The sequence below is a fragment of the Periophthalmus magnuspinnatus genome, chromosome 4, assembly GCF_009829125.3.
Source record: "Periophthalmus magnuspinnatus isolate fPerMag1 chromosome 4, fPerMag1.2.pri, whole genome shotgun sequence".
NCBI lineage: Eukaryota > Metazoa > Chordata > Actinopteri > Gobiiformes > Gobiidae > Periophthalmus > Periophthalmus magnuspinnatus.
The window spans coordinates 27,629,619-27,646,982 of NC_047129.1; the positions used below are offsets into that span (position 1 = coordinate 27,629,619).

Sequence of the window (17,364 nt, forward strand, 5' to 3'; positions counted from 1 at the left end):
TCAGCCCAATTCAAAACCGTAGTAATAAATAATAATACATTTTATTTATATAGCGCTTTTCAAGACACTCAAAGTCGCTTTACAATACATACAAGAGTAAAATATAAAGTGAAATAGAAGTAGTGAAGTAGAAAGTACAGATACTTGCTCTCAAAGGTAGTGAAGAAAAAGTATCCACTGTAAAACTGACTTAAGTAAAGTACAAATATTTAAAAAAATCTAGGATAAAAAAGTACAGTACTTCACTACTTGTACTTCGTTTCGTTCGACCACTGACTTGTTTTATAATATAATAAATGGCTGAAAGTCTTGTTTTATCTAGCCTTATTATTTTCTTCCAGCCTCAAGGTTTAGACTATGATGAAAAGATCCTTGCCTGGGAACTTTTATCTGCACATTTTTGAGTGGTCAAGGTGACTACAGCGCTCACTGTTTACTCCCACATTTCTGACCTTGACTGCTCCCTCCTGCTCCCACATACGGTATTTCCAGTCCGAGTTCGCATTCATCTACATCTACTTTACACAAAAGCAATTTATAAACGAGAGACAAAAAATTTACCATAAAGTGGACAATTTTACCTTCCATTGGACTGTTCCTTGCTCCTCCTGTCCTCTTGGGGGCAGTAGACATTCCACGTGCGACGCTTTTTTTTGCCGTAGAAATCGCATTGCGGAAGTTTTGGTTTGGCAGCTGTGTGGTGAACCGAAGGAGTGAGGTGACCGCACCAAACTTAGGTATTTTACAATTTATTCTTATTTTTAAAACACTTTTCTCAATAGTCTCGACCCACGGCTTTGCTAACACCATGCCACACAATGCTAGCTTTGTGTTTTGACGCGACATTTAGAAGAGAGCACATAATGCAAATAATATTACACAATAGACATATAACATTAACATATAACATTATAGACAAATAACATTTGAATTGTTGTGGGAATTCTATTACTATGCAAATGGTGAGAATTAAAGAAACATCGCAACATCAGTTTCTTCTTTGTCCATACAGTCTCTTCTCTGACTTGACCCTGTCCAGTGGACTACATTACCCATGATGCACCTGTTGTTATTGTAGTTCCTGAAGGCCCGTGGCCCACTAGTTCAATGCAGCGTTATTATGGTGTTAGGAGCGGAGCCTCGTGTTGTTCGCAGGTCATCTTGCCTAATCTTGTGTGTACGAGTACTGTGTGCGTTCATATAACCACACACACACACACATACACCCCCCCCCCCCCCCCCCCACACACACACACACCCACACACATGAACCAAAGCACACGCAACTGTCAGAGTAATAATCATTCCCTCGATGTCACCTGCTCTCTCCTCCTGTATAATCAACTGATCAATAATCAGTACATGTTAGATGCACTCAGTACCTTACAGACACATCTGGGGTCAGTGGAGTGTGTCACAAATAGGTGCATAATTTGCAAATAGGCAATGGTTCTACTTGGTCTACTCTACTAGATAACTGATGGGAAGTGGAAAAAGCAATACAAAAATAGGAAAAAGAAGCACACACTTGGTGCTGCAGCATACGCTGTAACTTTCCATTGTACTTATGCTGTGCAGGACATGTCCAAGAAGTCTAAGAAGAGGAAACATAGAAGGCATTCCACATCTTCAAGTGAGGATGATTATGCAAAAGTAAGAAGTTGTCTGTTTTTTGTGATGCTATTGTAGTTTTGATATTGAGTAATGATATTGACAGGGCTGAAACAATGCTTTCTGTTGTGCATGAATTAATTTCTAGTCTTAAATCTGTTCTTATTATGTCACTAGAGCCACAGGTCAAATGGTGTACTTAAAATATACCTATGGATATATTTTTATCATTCTTCTTTTTAATTTGTTTTTTGGAAAGAATTAATTTGTTTCTGCATGTGTTTGTTTTTTACAACAAAAATGCTTTAATGACTTGGGAAACATGGTAAGTATGGTCATCTTACCCGGATGCCTCGTAGACATCTTCCTGGGGATGTGTTCCTCCCACCAGAAGGAGGCCCCAGGGTAGACCCAGGACACACTGGAGGGACGATGTCTCTTGGCTGGCCTGGGAATGCCTTAGGGTCCCACCAGAAGAGCAAGAGCAAGTGTCTGGGTTGAGGGAAGTCTGGGAGTTCCTGCTTAGACTGTTGCCTCCGGGACCCGGCCCTGGATAAGTGGAAGAAAATGGACGGATGGATATACAAAACATTTACTTTAATTACATTTAGTAACTGCATTGTCTGTTAAATCAAATTGTGAGCTTGCTGTAATGTTATACCTGTGATATTTAATTATTATATTCTCAATCCCCAGACCTCAACGAGCAAAACTGAAAGAGCTAAGAGGAAATGTTCCCGGCCCCACAGTAAAGAGAGGAATGATGTGTAGGTGTAATATCTTATGAATATGTATTTTTTATTTACAATTACATATTACGGCTGCACTATATATCACGAAAATATCAATATTGACTGACACAATTATTGATATCACAAGAAACACAAACTTCTCCATTTTACAGAAAAGAATACTTTTTGAAAATAAAAAAGACAAAAAAAATTTGACCTGGGTTAGTCTTGGTTTTATTTTGACCCAGTTTGACTAGTAAATGAAGGCATGTGCATTTTTGTTTGAAATTAACTGAACATATTGTGCCAAAAACACTGCTAAAATATTGCAATAATATCGTTATTGCAATACAAAAGATAGTTATCAAATATCACATCTGTATTACTCATGTTAATGTTTTCTCTCTGCTCTTACATGTAGCCCAGCACATAGAACCAAAGACGACCGCAGATCTCGAAAAGATGAGGCTGAAAGCAAACGTCAAATTAAAAAGCCCGTGTCTACGCTGGAAAACGCAAGATCCACTAGAAGAGAGAGGGAGAGAAGAGAGTCCCCCATTTTTAAGGATGAAGAAAGTAAAAAGAGTAAAAATCCTGAAAGGAAGTCATCCAAAGACAGTTCTCATAAATCATCTTCTCAGGATAAGCTTATAGCACAGAAAAGGAACATTTTTACACCAAGATCAGTTTCTGTTGCTCAAAAAGTACAAGGCCAGACTGAATCGTCACGAAAAAGAAGATGGGATGTTTTACCGACCACCTCTGAGGCAAAAATGCCCCTGCTTGTCCCCAAAGATACAACTACTCTTGTGAAAAATGAGCCGGAAAAACAAAAATATGCTCAACCACAACAAGACGATTTAAAGACCAAACTGAAAAGTCAAATATTTGGTGTTGCTACCTCAAAGGCGACAACTACAACTGCAAAAACTAGCCATAAAACTACATATGTTTTGCCAGAGCAGCAATGCAAGATCCTAAAACCAACCCCCATTGTCCTTGATCAGCCTTTCTCTAAAACAACTGTTGTGGCTGAAAAATTAGTAAAGGACCATAGAATCTCGCTGTCGTCCAGTAGCAAAACAAAACGTCAAGTGTCAAATCAAAATGTTACAAAACATGATTCCAAGTCATCTTTTTGTAATAGCTTTTTACCTGTGGACCCCTCACCATCTCAAACCCCTAATTTACTTTTAAACTTCAAAATTCCTGCCATCAGTGCTACAACTGTTGTAGAGTCGAAATTAGCAAAAGACAAAAATAAAACTATATCCATAAAAAGTGATGATAAAGCTTTACCTGTACACCGTGCAGACCAATTGCCATGTAAAACTACTACTAAAACTACTACAGAGACAGCCACAGCTGCAAAATCTAGTATTAAAACAAGTACTGAAGTGTCACGAGCACAGCAGCGAAAGACTCCAAAAGAAACCAGTATTGTCCCTTCTCTGCCACCCCCTGGACGTTTGAACTTTAAAATCCCCAAAAAGACAATTGTAGCAGAAACTTCAATAAAAGACAATGTAACTCTACCGATACAGAGAGATCGTACCTCTTCAAAGTCGGCATCATCAGTTATGAAGCAATCCACGCATTCGTCCACTAGCATGGCAATATCCGCTATTCAAAATGTCCAAAATCAAGATCCCTGGCCCTCTGCTGCGAACACTTTTTCTTCTCATGTTGACCCATCACCGTGGCAAGATGAGGTAATGCAATCTCACATACATTTTCAAACTTTTCAAAGGTACACTATGTAACTTGTCTAGTTGAGTGTCCACCACGTACTTGTCTCGATGGAGATGTAATTGCTTTGCCTGGAATATTCCACAGTATGCCATTAAGCTTTCCTATCTCCATGGAGACAATCAGGTGACACCACCAGGCCAAGTTACATGTCAAATCTGTGAAGCTTGCCCAAAATGAATAATGTAATTGAATAATGCAAGATAGATACGTTTAATGCCACATGGTGGATTATTCAAGGCAAGGTAGTATTCTCTCCATGGAGACAAGTATGTGGCGAACCCTCCATCAGAAAAGTTACATAGGGCACCTTTAAAACAGCAGAAACAAAATACTTTACTTTTTTGCCTCCTCTTCCTCCAGATGCAGGTGGCTGAAGGGCTGCACCAGGCTCGCTCTGAAAAACTCCTGGAGGTGGATGTGATGCAAAGCTATGGGGAGCTCACCTGCATGGAGATAGACCCACCAGAAGAGGGCGCCACACATACAAAATGTGAGTAGTGGCATTATCAAGGGAAGTATATTTATAAGTCATGAGGAAAAAGCTTCTAAAGCCAAGCTTCTCTTTTCAGGCAAACCTCTACCTCAGCAGGACATGATTATAGTGCTGGATACCAATATTCTCCTCAGTCATCTGGATTATGTAAAAAAGATTGTGACTCGTGGTTTAAAAGGTAAAGTATAAATAAAACCAACAAATATCAGCATTCATCAGAATTCTATATTATACATCTAGCATTGAAAGGAAATGTATATTCATATCTATACCAATCAGTGGCGAGACACTGCTAGTGCAAAGGAAAAATCCTACAATTAGATTAATTTTAGTTTGAAACCTTTTCTGTTGTTTTCTTATAAAATCATATTATATCATGTATTTTCTTCATACAAATATCAGGCGTTGTATGTGGAAAAAATCACCAAAACTAATATTTGGGACATACATATTTTTATAAAAGCTGAGTTGCTGGAATAGGCACCAATTATAAAGAAACTATAAATATTGAAATACTCATCAAATGCATTAGAGTTGCAATTAAGACTTATAAAATGAATAATTCAAAAGAAAATATTAAATTAATAAACCTTCTAGCCTGTGGTCATCTATGCCTTACTTCCTCTCTGTTCCAGGGGTGGGCATCCCGGTGGTCCTCATTCCTTGGGTGGTACTTCAGGAGCTGGACTCACTTAAAAAGGGACGTGGCCTGTCTGGGTCTGTGGCTCACCTGGCCATACCTGCGATTTCCTATATCTGCAATTGTTTAAAGGGCAAAGAGAGCCACCTGCGGGGCCAGTCTATGCAGCAGGCCGCAGACAGCACCAGTGAGTGACAGTGATTGACAAATCAAGATTGATTCTCATGAAACTGTTGTATATATTTCACACTAGGTGGCACTGTTGTATGTCGTGTGCACTAACTGCATCTTTCTGTTCTATATATGGCTGCTGTGCTTTTCAAGGGCAAGCCCCTCCACTTTTTAACAAGTTTTTTATTTTAAATGTTAATGTCAAATACAATTATGATAATGTTTCTTTTAAATTAGTGTTTAGTATGTAGGATAAACAATTAAATGATACATAAAATCACAGGACTGTTATGACTGTTAAACCACAACCCAAAACATACACAATAGGTCAAATACTCCAGCTGAGGTAATCCTGACCAAGTCTGGCTCATGACCCAGACATGGGTCCCCAGACCATGCATTGAAGGATATTAAAGGATGGGTCAAATACAGAGGACAATGGGGAACATATCCATAAAAACTTATACAGTGATTTTAGTTATAGACAATTAATTACATATATGTTTTTTGACATTTACTGTACTGTTCTTTCAAACCCTCAGCTCTTTGTGAAACCCTGCCATGTGATGAAATGCTGTCTAACTTTAATTGAATCTGCCCCCTCCTCTGCTCTGTCCTTGTGTATGCGTCATGTATCGCTGTGTTACCCCACTCATTCTCTGGCCTCATGTTTTTTCGTTCTTGTTCACTGTCCCCAGATGGTCTCAACGCAGAGAATAATGACGACCGCGTTCTGCAGTGCTGCCTGCAGTACCAGCGATTGCATCCAGAGTGCGCTGTCATCTTGTGCACGTGAGTTCCCCCCACTGTCATTCTGCTGCTGCAAAATGTGTGTCCTCTGCAAATAATACACTTGTTGCAGTTCGGCTCAGAGAAAAGAACAGCCAGATACAATAATTGGGAGTGAATGGATGTGCTGAACAAGGAGAATTCTCATGAGGGAGTTTTGTTTCACATTACCAGTGTTTTGTTGTTGACCCCTCTCTTATTTCCTATGACCCATTTCCCTTCCAAACCAACACAGGTTAGGGAATGTTTACACTTGCAAACATAGCATCCAAATTTGGACTGAACTGGGACTAAACTGGGACTACACTAGGACTAAACTAACACTTGAAGTGGGAATAGAACTGGGACTAGGACAGGGACTAGGACAGGGCTAAACCAAGTCTACTTCAGGATTAAACTTTATTGATCAACAATGGAAAGTACTTGGACACACGAGCTCACACATCATAATGGTTATCATTATATAATAGAGAGAAAAGTAACAATGGGTTAGGGCTGTAGTTCTTCGATCAATTGGTCAATGGTGTCAACCAAAATTTGTATTATGCAAATTATTTAGATTCTAACAATTTATATAGGACAGTAGCAGAAAGAAGTTAGTTACAGCTGAAGATTTTATATTTTTGGTATTTACATGTAAAAAGGCAGATTCAAGTCATGATTCAAGTTTAATATGTCTTTATATGAATACAATGTTTACTGGTACTTTTTCTGCATGAATAGCTGTTTTTTCATGAACTCGACTACAGCTCTACAATGGGTAACAATAGGCAACTTTTTTAAAATCTAGCAATGAAATGGTTAAATCAGTGTCAAAAATGAAAAAGAACTGAAATTTCAATTTCAATTGACAATTCTAATTCTGTTTTGATTGATACACATCTTTGATATTAAAATATCAAAGATGTGTATCAAAGAAGGTACAAATATATATTTGAGGCATATGTACAAGTAAAATGAAATAAAATAGAGTAATATGAAATATATTGAAGTTATGTACAAGAGGCAGAACAAAGGAATATGGCACAAAATTAAAATGGATTTAGACCATGACTGGAACAGGATCAAACCAAGACTATATCAAGACTAAACTGGGTTCAAGCAGGACCAAACCAGTGTGATTGTGAGTGTGTCAGATAGAACTGTGACCTAATTTACTGTCCATCTAACACTGTGGCAATATCTCTTTCTGCTCCAGCAATGATAAGAATTTATGCAGCAAGGCTCTGCTGAGTGGAGTTCAAGCTTTCAGCAAGAATGACCTGGAGTTCGAGGTTGCCAGATCCAGTGTTGGTTTTCCTTTCCTGCAAAATGTCCAGATTTCCACCCCAGCTCAGCCTCACAGACACAGCATTTCAACACTAGCACCTGGCAACATTCATGCACAAGCACAGGATGTACACAGTCAAGAATCAACTGGCCTCTCAGTGAAGAAAGGTGAGCCAGGGATTAAAGCTCATATAACAGGCTTTCATGTTTTTCTAATTATTACTTGGTTTGGTGGGATAGTACTTGTGGTAAATATTTATCATAGTTTTACATCAATTAAGTGGCAGTTTGTGGAAAAAAAAAACAGTTGAGTAAAAAGTGCAAAAGTACAGTACATGGGAAGAAAATCAGGTACAGGATTTAGGGGTTACTATTAACCCTAACAGGGGTTAGGGTTACTAGTGAGGCTTAGGGTATTAAACCAATTACATGTGATTTTAAAAAAATTAAATCAGTTAAATAAATTCATGTAATCAGTGAAATGTTATTAAATCAAATGTAAATAATTTAAATAAATTACAAATAATTTAAATAAATTAAAATATAATCAATTCAATTAATATAAAATAAATCAGCTAAATCAGTTAAATCAATTAAAATTATATAAGTAGTTTCTAAGCTTGAATCATTCTTTATAAACTATTAGTTCATTATGAATTAAGTGTTTGTTCATGCTTTATTACAGCTAATTAAAGTGTAGTTAAGTGTTACCATCATTTCTTGTTTTCATACTCTCCAGTATTGCAGCTCTTATCTCTATGTGTGTGTGTGTGGGGTTTTTTTTTAAAATAATGTCACAATATTGTATCTCATTCCGCAGACAACAAACAGCTAAGCAAAAACACTGATGCCAGGAGAAGGAGCTGTCACCTGAGTGGACTTGTGTGTGAGTTTGAAAGCTGCCTGCAAGAGGCACTGTCGGACGTGTTAGAAGCAGAGATGAAGGCTGCATTCAGTGACCTCTGGCAGGAGGTAAACACGTGCTCTGGGAAATCATGTTTGGCTCTGTCTCTGCGGTGGCTGGCTATGTTTAAATGGACCCCAGAAATCTGATTCTCTGATTTTTGCAGTTATCAGATTATCAAAATGTCATAAAGCAAACTAGCTGTGGTCACAAGCACACTCAAAATCTGATTATTTTCAAATTTCTTTGAGTTACAATATGATTAAAATGACATGTAAATGGCAAATTCACCTTATTTCTTTCTGAATATGGTCTTTCTCATTTACTCACATCAGATTTTGCTCTTTGTATGTCATTTAAAGACAACCTGTTGTGCTTGTGTCTGCTATATAGTTATAATCTATGACACCCGTGGATCATTATGTTATAATTTGGGGCGACAGTGGCTCAGTGGTTAGAGTGTTGGTCCCGAAGGTCGGAGAATTGAGTCCCGCTCGGACCAAGTTCTGTCATTGTGTCCTTAGGCAAGACACTTCACCCACATTGCCTAGTATGAAAGTGGTGTGTGTGCGAATGATAGGTGGTGGTCGGAGGGGCCGATGGTGCAGATTGGCAGCCTCGCTTCCGTCAGTCTGCCCCGGGGCAGCTGTGGCTACAAAAGTAGCTTACCATCACCACGTGTGGAAATGAATGAATAATGACTATAGTGTAGCGCTTTGAGAGGCTTTAACAAGCCTGTAAAGCACATTACAAGTGTAAGCCATTATTATTATAATAATTTGGACAATTCAAGTTGCAATATTCACCTAAAAACAACATAATAAAAGAAACAAGTCCGATGACTTCCACCTACGAAACTGCAGGGCCCAATGGGAGCAGATGTCAAATGTAAACTTCATCACAACAGTCGTCACAAATGTACACAGTAGTAATGATGTTTTTATTTTGATGTTGACAGATTGTTTACATAAAACCTCCATGGTCTCTAAACGACGTCCTGCAGTGTCTGAACAAACACTGGATCGCTGTTTTTGGACTTGTGGTGCCACGGGCCAAACAGCAGAACGTCCAAAACCTCATGAAATTTTTCTCAGGTATTTATGGATTTCAGCTTCCTGCTTATAGGTGCCACTTGCCTATAAGCGCCATTCATCTTATCATTTTGAGTAACAATGGCTAACAATGTTGAACAATAATGGGTGGAAATATAATCATAATATTTTAAAAAAAAGACAATGGGTAACAATATAAGACAATTTAGATTTTTATTGTTGCTGTACAATGAAAAAAATATCTAAAATCTCCAAGATAGTTATTTCTCAAATTCATTACCAAAGTAATAGAACTGCAAAAAAGATGCAATAAAATGCTTTACGGTGGAATATTCCAGTCAAAGCAATATCATCGCCATGTAGACCAGCAGGATTCATACCTCAAAATTTGGAGTAAACCCACTTGTCTAATCTACAATGGTTTTGAAACATGAGTAGAAAAACATGCTAATAAATCACAGTAAATTTATTCTTCTTCTAGATTAAGTCACATTTTTTCCATACTCCTATTGTTGCATGATGCTTTTACACTGTCATGATTTCTATGAGTCCCACTTATCTGAATCCTATTTAAATATCCTGCAGATTTTGGTTAGTCATCCCTTAGTAACAGTATTTTTTCCATTGGGCTGTATCGCTGCACCGGAACACCACCAAACTAAATCCCGAATGGGGTCAGCAGCTTAAAGAGGGCACTAGAATGTGTGTCAGAAAACTGCTGAGTCGCCCACTGCAGCAGTCCTGTCTCTGGCTCTCATCATGGGTCTAATAACGTTACGCCTGGAGTGTTGAGAGCCCATCAGCCCCTCTCTCCTCCTCTGCTGTCCCTCTACATCTAATCCATCCAGGAATGTGCATTATTTGAAAGTATAGAATTTGTTCTCGTTGTTTAATGCAAATTTTTTTGGTTGGCTATAGCATGACTACAGAGTTCTTGATCTCACACAGGTTGGCTTTGTGCCGAGCTGTGAACAAGGAGGAGGGAGAGGAGAAGGGAAAGAGAGAGTGAGAGAGCAAGATAGGGGAGGAGGGAGGGAAAGAGGAAGCGGTGAGAGAGAGGAGGAGGAGGAGGAGATAGAAGGTGTAAGGTAGTGGGAGCAGTGATAGTGATTTATTTTGCTAAATAATAATTGGTTTATTATGTAGCCATTACTGTAGTTTCCGGACTATACGTTGCTCCGGAGTATAAGTTGCGCCAGCGAAAAAGAAAGCATAGTAATAAAGAAAAACTGGGGATGTTGTCAGGCGGTGGAAGGAATACTTTGAGGATCTCCTCAATCCTATTGTCACGTCTTCCGAGGAGGAAGCAGAAACTGGGGACCCGGAGGCGGACTCATCCATCACCCTGGCTGAAGTCACCGAGGTGGTTGACAAGCTCCTCGGTGGCAAGGCTCCGGGGGTGGATGAGATCCGTCCTGAGTACCTCAAGTCTCTGGATGTTGTTGAGCTGTCTTGGCTGACACGTCTCTGCAACATCGCGTGGCGGTCGGGGACAGTACCACTGGACTGGGTGGTGGTGGGTGGTGGTCCCTCTGTATAAGAAGGGGGACTGGAGGGTGTGTTCCAATTACAGGGGAATCACACTCCTCAGCCTTCCCGGTAAGGTCTATTCCAGGGAACTGGAGAGGAGAATCCGACCGATAGTCGAACCTCGGATTCAAGAGGAGCAGTGTGATTTTCGTCCTGGTCGTGGAACACTGGACCAGCTCTATACTCTCCATCGGGTCCTCGAGGGCTCATGGGAGTATGCCCAACCAGTCCACATGTGTTTTGTGGATCTGGAGAAGGCATTCGACCGTGTCCCTCGTGGTGTCCTTTGGGGGGTGCTCTGGGAGTATGGGGTCCGGGGCTCTTTGCTAAGGGCTGTCCGGTCCCTGTATGACCGGAGCAGGAGCTGTGTTCGCATTGCCGGCAGTAAGTCAGACCTGTTCCCAGTGCATGTTGGACTCCGCCAGGGCTGCCCTTTGTCACCGGTTCTGTTCATTATATTTATGGACAGAATTTCTAGGCGCAGTCAGGGGCCGGAGGGGGCCTGGTTTGGGAACCACAGGATTTCATCTCTGCTGTTTGCAGATGATGTTGTCCTGATGGCTTCTTCGAGCCAGGACCTGCAGCAGGCACTGGGGCGGTTTGCAGCCGAGTGTGAAGCGGCTGGGATGAGAATCAGCTCCTCCAAATCCGAGGCCATGGTTCTCGACCGGAAAAAGGTGGTTTGCTCTCTCCGGGTGGGTGGTGAGTCTCTGCCCCAAGTGGAGGAGTTCAAGTATCTCGGGGTCTTGTTCACGAGTGAGGGAAGGATGGAGCGTGAGATTGACAGGCGGATCGGTGCAGCGTCTGCAGTGATGCGGTCGCTGTATCGGTCCGTTGTGGTAAAGAAGGAGCTGAGCCGGAAGGCGAAGCTCTCGATTTACCGGTCAATCTACGTTCCTACCCTCACCTATGGTCATGAGCTTTGGGTAATGACCGAAAGGACAAGATCGCGGATACAAGCGGCTGAAATGGGCTTCCTCCGCAGAGTGGCCGGGCGCACCCTTAGGGATAGGGTGAGGAGCTCGGTCACACGGGAGGAGCTCGGAGTAGAGCCGCTGCTCCTACACGTTGAGAGGAACCAGCTGAGGTGGCTCGGGCATCTGCTCAGGATGCCTCCTGGACGCCTCCCTAGGGAGGTGTTCTGGGCATGTCCCACCGGGAGGAGGCCCCGGGGAAGACCCAGGACACGCTGGAGGGACTATGTCTCTCGGCTGGCCTGGGAACGCCTTGGGGTCCCACCGGAGGAGCTGGAGGACGTGTCCGGGGTGAGGGAAGTCTGGGAGTCCCTGCTTAGACTGCTGCCCCCGCGACCCGGCCCCGGATAAGCGGAAGAAAATGGATGGATGGATGGGCTGTTTATTTCAAAAATGGTTCACTGGGATTATCCTGCTTTGTGTCAGTGGCATAAAGTAGTTTCAATATTATCGTTTATATATTTTTCTATAGCACAGTGGTGTATTTTCATAGTGTTGTTTTTATTTGTATTCCAGTTTTGTTACAGAGTTCAGCTTAATATATTTCTCAGACTCTAATTGTATTTGTCTGTTCTTCTCTAGGTAAAGATGTGGACCAGAATTCTACTTTAGCAGCGCTGCTTGATGCTAAGGATCTATTAAAAGAATTTTTGAAAAGTTCAAGTCGTGTTCCTGGTTCTATTTCTGTCGTCAACAACATCTTAAACTCCCTTCAACCGCAGGTCAGTATCTCATCATATAAACCATTTTCTTTTGCAATCTTTAGCTGAGGTAATGACTGATTGTGGAAACAACTATTGGCAATCAGTCTGTGCATGTTTGATGGAACATAATTATTTAATTGCTTTAATGGCTTTCTGCTCAGGGAGAAGCTGCAGCAGATGATGTGGTTATGAATGAAGCAGAGGAGGACAAACGACCTGCGTCACCTCAGGTCTCTCCCAGTGAAGTTTGGGCCCTCTTTGAGAACATTTGGGAGCATGTTTTTCAAGCAAGGTACACACTATTTCTGTTTTAAGATTGTTGTAAGATTGTTTTTGGATTGCTTTGATGTGGTCTTAAGATTTGACCGTTTTATTGAGCTTATTTTGCTAGAGCCAATTTCCCTATTTATGTATTGTAAGCATAGTATATTACTATTATTATTTATGGGATTTGATTGGACATTTGATGGGTTATGCTGGTAAAATACAGTAGGTATGGAGGTAGTTGAAGTATGTAAATAGTTTTGCATACTAATCAAATTAGCAATTTGCATACTCCCTAAAAGAAAATTTTAAAAAGTTCTCATCTTGACATTTCATTATACATTTACTTAAAGGGTTTGTACACTATGTTTTTCATGTATTTTAGAAAAAAATGTCTTGTCCCAGTGCAGATATATTGTATAAGCAGCTCTTGAGGTGAAAATAATTCCACTGGGTACTGTCAGTATTTAATTATAAAGCATTTTATTGTCAGAGAACCAGGAAGTGTGCGTTAGTATTCTAGTTGTTGTTAGCGTTACCATGAAAGCACAACTCCACTCTGGTGTGTGAGAGCTTAGCACTTATGCACTCATAGTGGTGAATAATTAGGATGCTTGAAATACATCAGGTAAGTTGGGAAATGACTTTGGACCAGTACAAATTGTTTAAAATGAACTAGTTCTGTTTGCTTTGATTTTCCTCTTCTTCTAACCCCAAAGGCCATGTGTTTCTGTCCTGCTGCAGCCTGAATGTGTTCAAAGCTCTGGACTTTGATCCAAACGGCCCTGTGAGTGCACCCCCTGCTGGACGTCCCCCGCCGCCACCTGACGTCCTGCTGTGCCTGGACCGACTCATGTGCACCGTCTCACAGCTGCTGCAGGGCTTCAGCAGGTAACACTGTTTTATCTGTGCAGGGGAATGCTCTGTTCGTTATTATGATGTCATTATTCCACCATTAAACATCCTTACTATCAGGGCGCTGGAACTTGGGTCAGCGATACAGTCCCTTCAGGGTGCGAAATGCCCAGGCCTTGGTGGGTCCCCATCTGAGTTTTATAAAAAAAAGTTTAAAGATAAACTTGCCCATTGTTATTGAACATGTGTAATGAGTCCTTTCCACAAGGTGTGTTACCTCACACACTAAATCAAGCCATTTTCCTTCTCTTAAAGAGAAAATTGCTCCTCTTATCGCTCTGTAAGTTTGCTAAATGTACACTTTAAACTTTTGTCTAAAATACTAGCAATGAGTCTTGAAACATCCTTGTCTGATATCATTAATCCTGATCAAACTGGCTTTATTCAAAATAGACATTCCTTTTCCAATTTAAGGAGGCTCTTTGATATAATTTATAATCCTTCCCAAAGTAAATCACAGGAGGCCTTAATTTCCCTGGATGCTGAAAATGCTTTTGACCGGGTGGAGTGGTCGTACTTGTGACCAAGACCATATCTTTTAATCGTGTGAAACAATTTTTTATCCTGGTTTAAGCTTCTTTACTCTAACCCCTTACCCTCCTTTAGGACCAATCATTCAGCTTCTGTGTATTTTTCGCTGCATGGCTCTACTAGACAGGGGTGCCCTCTCAGTCTGCTGCTTTTTGCTTGGCTATTGCTATTTGTACCAACCCAAAAGTCAGAGGCACATAGGCACGGTCTATAGGTGAAGGTTTCATTATATGTAGATGATTTACTTTTGCGTCAATACCTGCTGTTTTGCGCCTACTTTCAGTCTTGGACAGTTATCTGGTACAAACTTAATTTAAGCAAAAGTGAGCTCTTCTTATTAAAGTCTTCAGTTACTGCTTCACAAGGGTTCCCTTTTAAAAGTGTGTGTGTGTGGGGGGGGGGGGGGGGGGGGATATGTGATGTAATGTACATTGTACAGTTTCTGTATGAGTCAAAAATTTTGAAAAAATAATTCAATAAAAATATCCTGATGCTTTTTGCTTTGAACAAAGTGTCTGTTGTGTATTTTTGCATTTTCTAAAAGCGCTTTCATAACAGTTTTCCTGATGCCTCGCTGTATTAAAGCTCTATGTTCTTGTTCTTGCAGTGTGTTGACATCTCCGGGTTTAGTTGAAGCGCAGAATCTGCTCAGTCTTGTGCAATTCATTCAGGCAAGTGTTCTCATAATAAGTGTGTTTAATATGAGCTAGAAATCTCATATTTTGCTTATTGTGATAATCAGCTGTGATAAAGGACTTCATGAAACGTTTGCATTGTTACAGATTGTTGATGCAGACAAACTGACAGCCACACATCTTCTGAATTGCTTCTCACAACAAGATTACAGGTGAGTCATGAAAAAACATTTTACATTTTATTTACGCTCAGAATTTGTTTCAAAATTAATTTCTATCACTAACAAATTACTTGAGTAATTTCTTATTACATTATTATCTGATAATATTTAGTGTGTTTTTGTCCCAGAGAGAAGCTGATGGTCGGAGGAAACCAGCTGATGGAGGTTCGGGCTGCTCTGGATCGCTGTATGGAGGTCACAGGTCGTCACGTGTCCTACGCCGCACAGCACTGACAGTCTACAGCAGAGACGCTCAAATAATATACTTGAATGTAACTCCTCTAATGCGCCTTCTTTGAGTCAAGCTGTTTACATTTTATACACATATTTATATATTTTGGAATAAACCAGAGGTGGGTAGTTACATTTACTTGAGCAACTTTTTAATACAATTGTACTTCTCAGAGTACTTTCCTGGCAGCATATTTTTACTCCTACTTGAGTAGTATTTTTATTGACGTAACACTACCCTTACTTGAATAAAAGTTGTGGTTACTCCTCCCACTGTAAGTCTACAAATGACAAAAGCTTTATATTGACAATGCTTAATAATTTTAAGGACCCGCTGGAGGGACTATGTCTCTCTGGCCTGGGAACGCCTTGGGGTCCCACCGGAGGAGCTGGAGGACGTGTCCGGGGTGAGGGAAGTCTGGGAGTCCCTGCTTAGACTGCTGCCCCCGCGACCCGGCCCCGGATAAGCGGAAGAAAATGGATGGATGGATGGATGGATGGTGTTTTTTGCACTGCTCCTTCAGATATCATTTAAGTTTGTGTTTTTCTCCTTTTTGTGGTCCATCCTTTGAAAATACCACAGGAGGACTTTTTTATGTTTTTTCCTTCCAATTCCATTACCATTACCAATTCCATTTTACAGTTACCTTTACAAATACTTTTGCTTGAGTAGTACGCTCTCCAAATACTTTTTCACTGTTGAGTCATTTCTTGGACCACTATTTTGTACTTCTACCTGAGTAATATTATTTATGAAGTAACGGTACTCTAACTTGAGTACAATTTCTCTACCCACCTCTGATTAAAAAACGTGTTGCGTTTTTTGAGAAATGTTTGGTTCGTTCACAGTATTAGATTTTATATATTATTGTTTTATTATTCTAATTTAATTTGAATCTTTTTTTAAGATTTATAAAGATATTGTAGCATCTTAATTATTTTACACTGTTCATAAATATTTGTTAAAGATTTTAAAAGGGCTTTAGTACAAATATTTACGTTACAAAGTCAAGGGTGTGAAATGGTTTAAAATTGGCATCTTAAACTGCCTGATTTTTTAATTTTTTTTTTTTTTTTTGTTTCTTGAGCCCCACTTTAATAATTAGCCATGCATATAACATTCCCCTTTACCATAGTCAAGTCTTAATGTACCCAGCCAATTCAACTCATTTTAATTCAGTCTAATAAATGATCTAATAATCTAATATAAATCTAAATCACAGAAAACCTACTTCTAGTTTGATATTTTATGCAGTAAAATGGATTAGAGTAACAGTATATTGTGGACTGGTTGGGCATACTCCCATGAGCCCTCGAGGATCCGATGGAGAGTATATTACCAGATAATGTTAGAATATTTTAAATAGAATGCACTCTTCTTTTATCCAGGATGGATTGACACTGTAACAAATTAGCTTGTAATTTTAATCCTAACTTTATATTTTTAAATAACAGATATTTTCATTTCACTGCATTCAATGTTATAACGATTTCAGGAGGCTGTTGAATTTGATTTTGTAATGGCTCAGTTTTTTCCATTAAAATGTGAAAATATTTTTGTAAAGTAAACAATTTCCAAAATGTCTTACCGTTATTTTGAGTCACTTCTGATGAGCATATTTTAACCGTGTGCGATTCCTAGTGATTAAAAGCTTATTCAAAGCTTAATAAAAGAAATTATTCTAAAATAAATCACATTATGAGAGAATGTGTGGCCTTTCCTTCATGGTTAATGCTGAGCGTTGGGTGATAAGTGATAAAGTTGAACCATGGCCTGTTTCCTAACTTTAAAAAATAACCATGTTTCTAAGGTTTGGGTTTTGTTAAGTTTAGGAAGAGGATTATGTTAAGGTGAGAACAATTGTTAAAGGTACTATATTACACAAAATTGACTCTTGAGCTTTAAGCCATGTTTTAAAGCTGTTGCCTCATCAAAAACATAATAGG

General features: G+C 39.8%; 1 protein-coding gene across 2 annotated transcripts; it reads left to right on the plus strand.

Moving 5' to 3' along the window:
• Nucleotides 1-678: 678 nt before the first annotated feature.
• Nucleotides 679-16,626, plus strand: swt1 (SWT1 RNA endoribonuclease homolog). 2 transcript variants are annotated; one of them, XM_055221371.1, is made up of 17 exons: nt 679-737; nt 1,579-1,653; nt 2,308-2,378; nt 2,764-4,054; nt 4,455-4,584; nt 4,664-4,765; nt 5,223-5,414; nt 6,097-6,190; nt 7,386-7,624; nt 8,277-8,428; nt 9,319-9,454; nt 12,499-12,638; nt 12,782-12,912; nt 13,629-13,775; nt 14,938-15,001; nt 15,113-15,177; nt 15,315-16,626. In XM_055221371.1, exons 2-17 carry the CDS (start codon nt 1,582-1,584, stop codon nt 15,418-15,420), a joined length of 3,132 nt encoding a protein of 1,043 aa, XP_055077346.1. In that variant the 5' UTR covers nt 679-737; nt 1,579-1,581; the 3' UTR covers nt 15,421-16,626. The 2 variants fall into 2 exon arrangements, with proteins under 2 accessions (XP_055077346.1, XP_055077347.1); XM_055221372.1 differs by lacking the exons at nt 14,938-15,001; nt 15,113-15,177; nt 15,315-16,626 and having other exon boundaries at nt 13,604-13,740.
• The last annotated feature ends 738 nt before the right edge of the window (nt 16,627-17,364 follow it).

What these genes read in the sequence shown, in the direction of transcription:
- swt1 (XM_055221371.1), top strand. Translation starts at nt 1,582, where the DNA reads ATGTCCAAGAAGTCTAAGAAGAGGAAACATAGAAGGCATTCCACATCT. An exon ending in TGTGACTCGTGGTTTAAAAG is followed by an intron (nt 4,766 to 5,222) that starts GTAAAGTATAAA and finishes TCTCTGTTCCAG; the next exon opens with GGGTGGGCATCCCGGTGGTC. An exon ending in TAAACTCCCTTCAACCGCAG is followed by an intron (nt 12,639 to 12,781) that starts GTCAGTATCTCA and finishes CTTTCTGCTCAG; the next exon opens with GGAGAAGCTGCAGCAGATGA.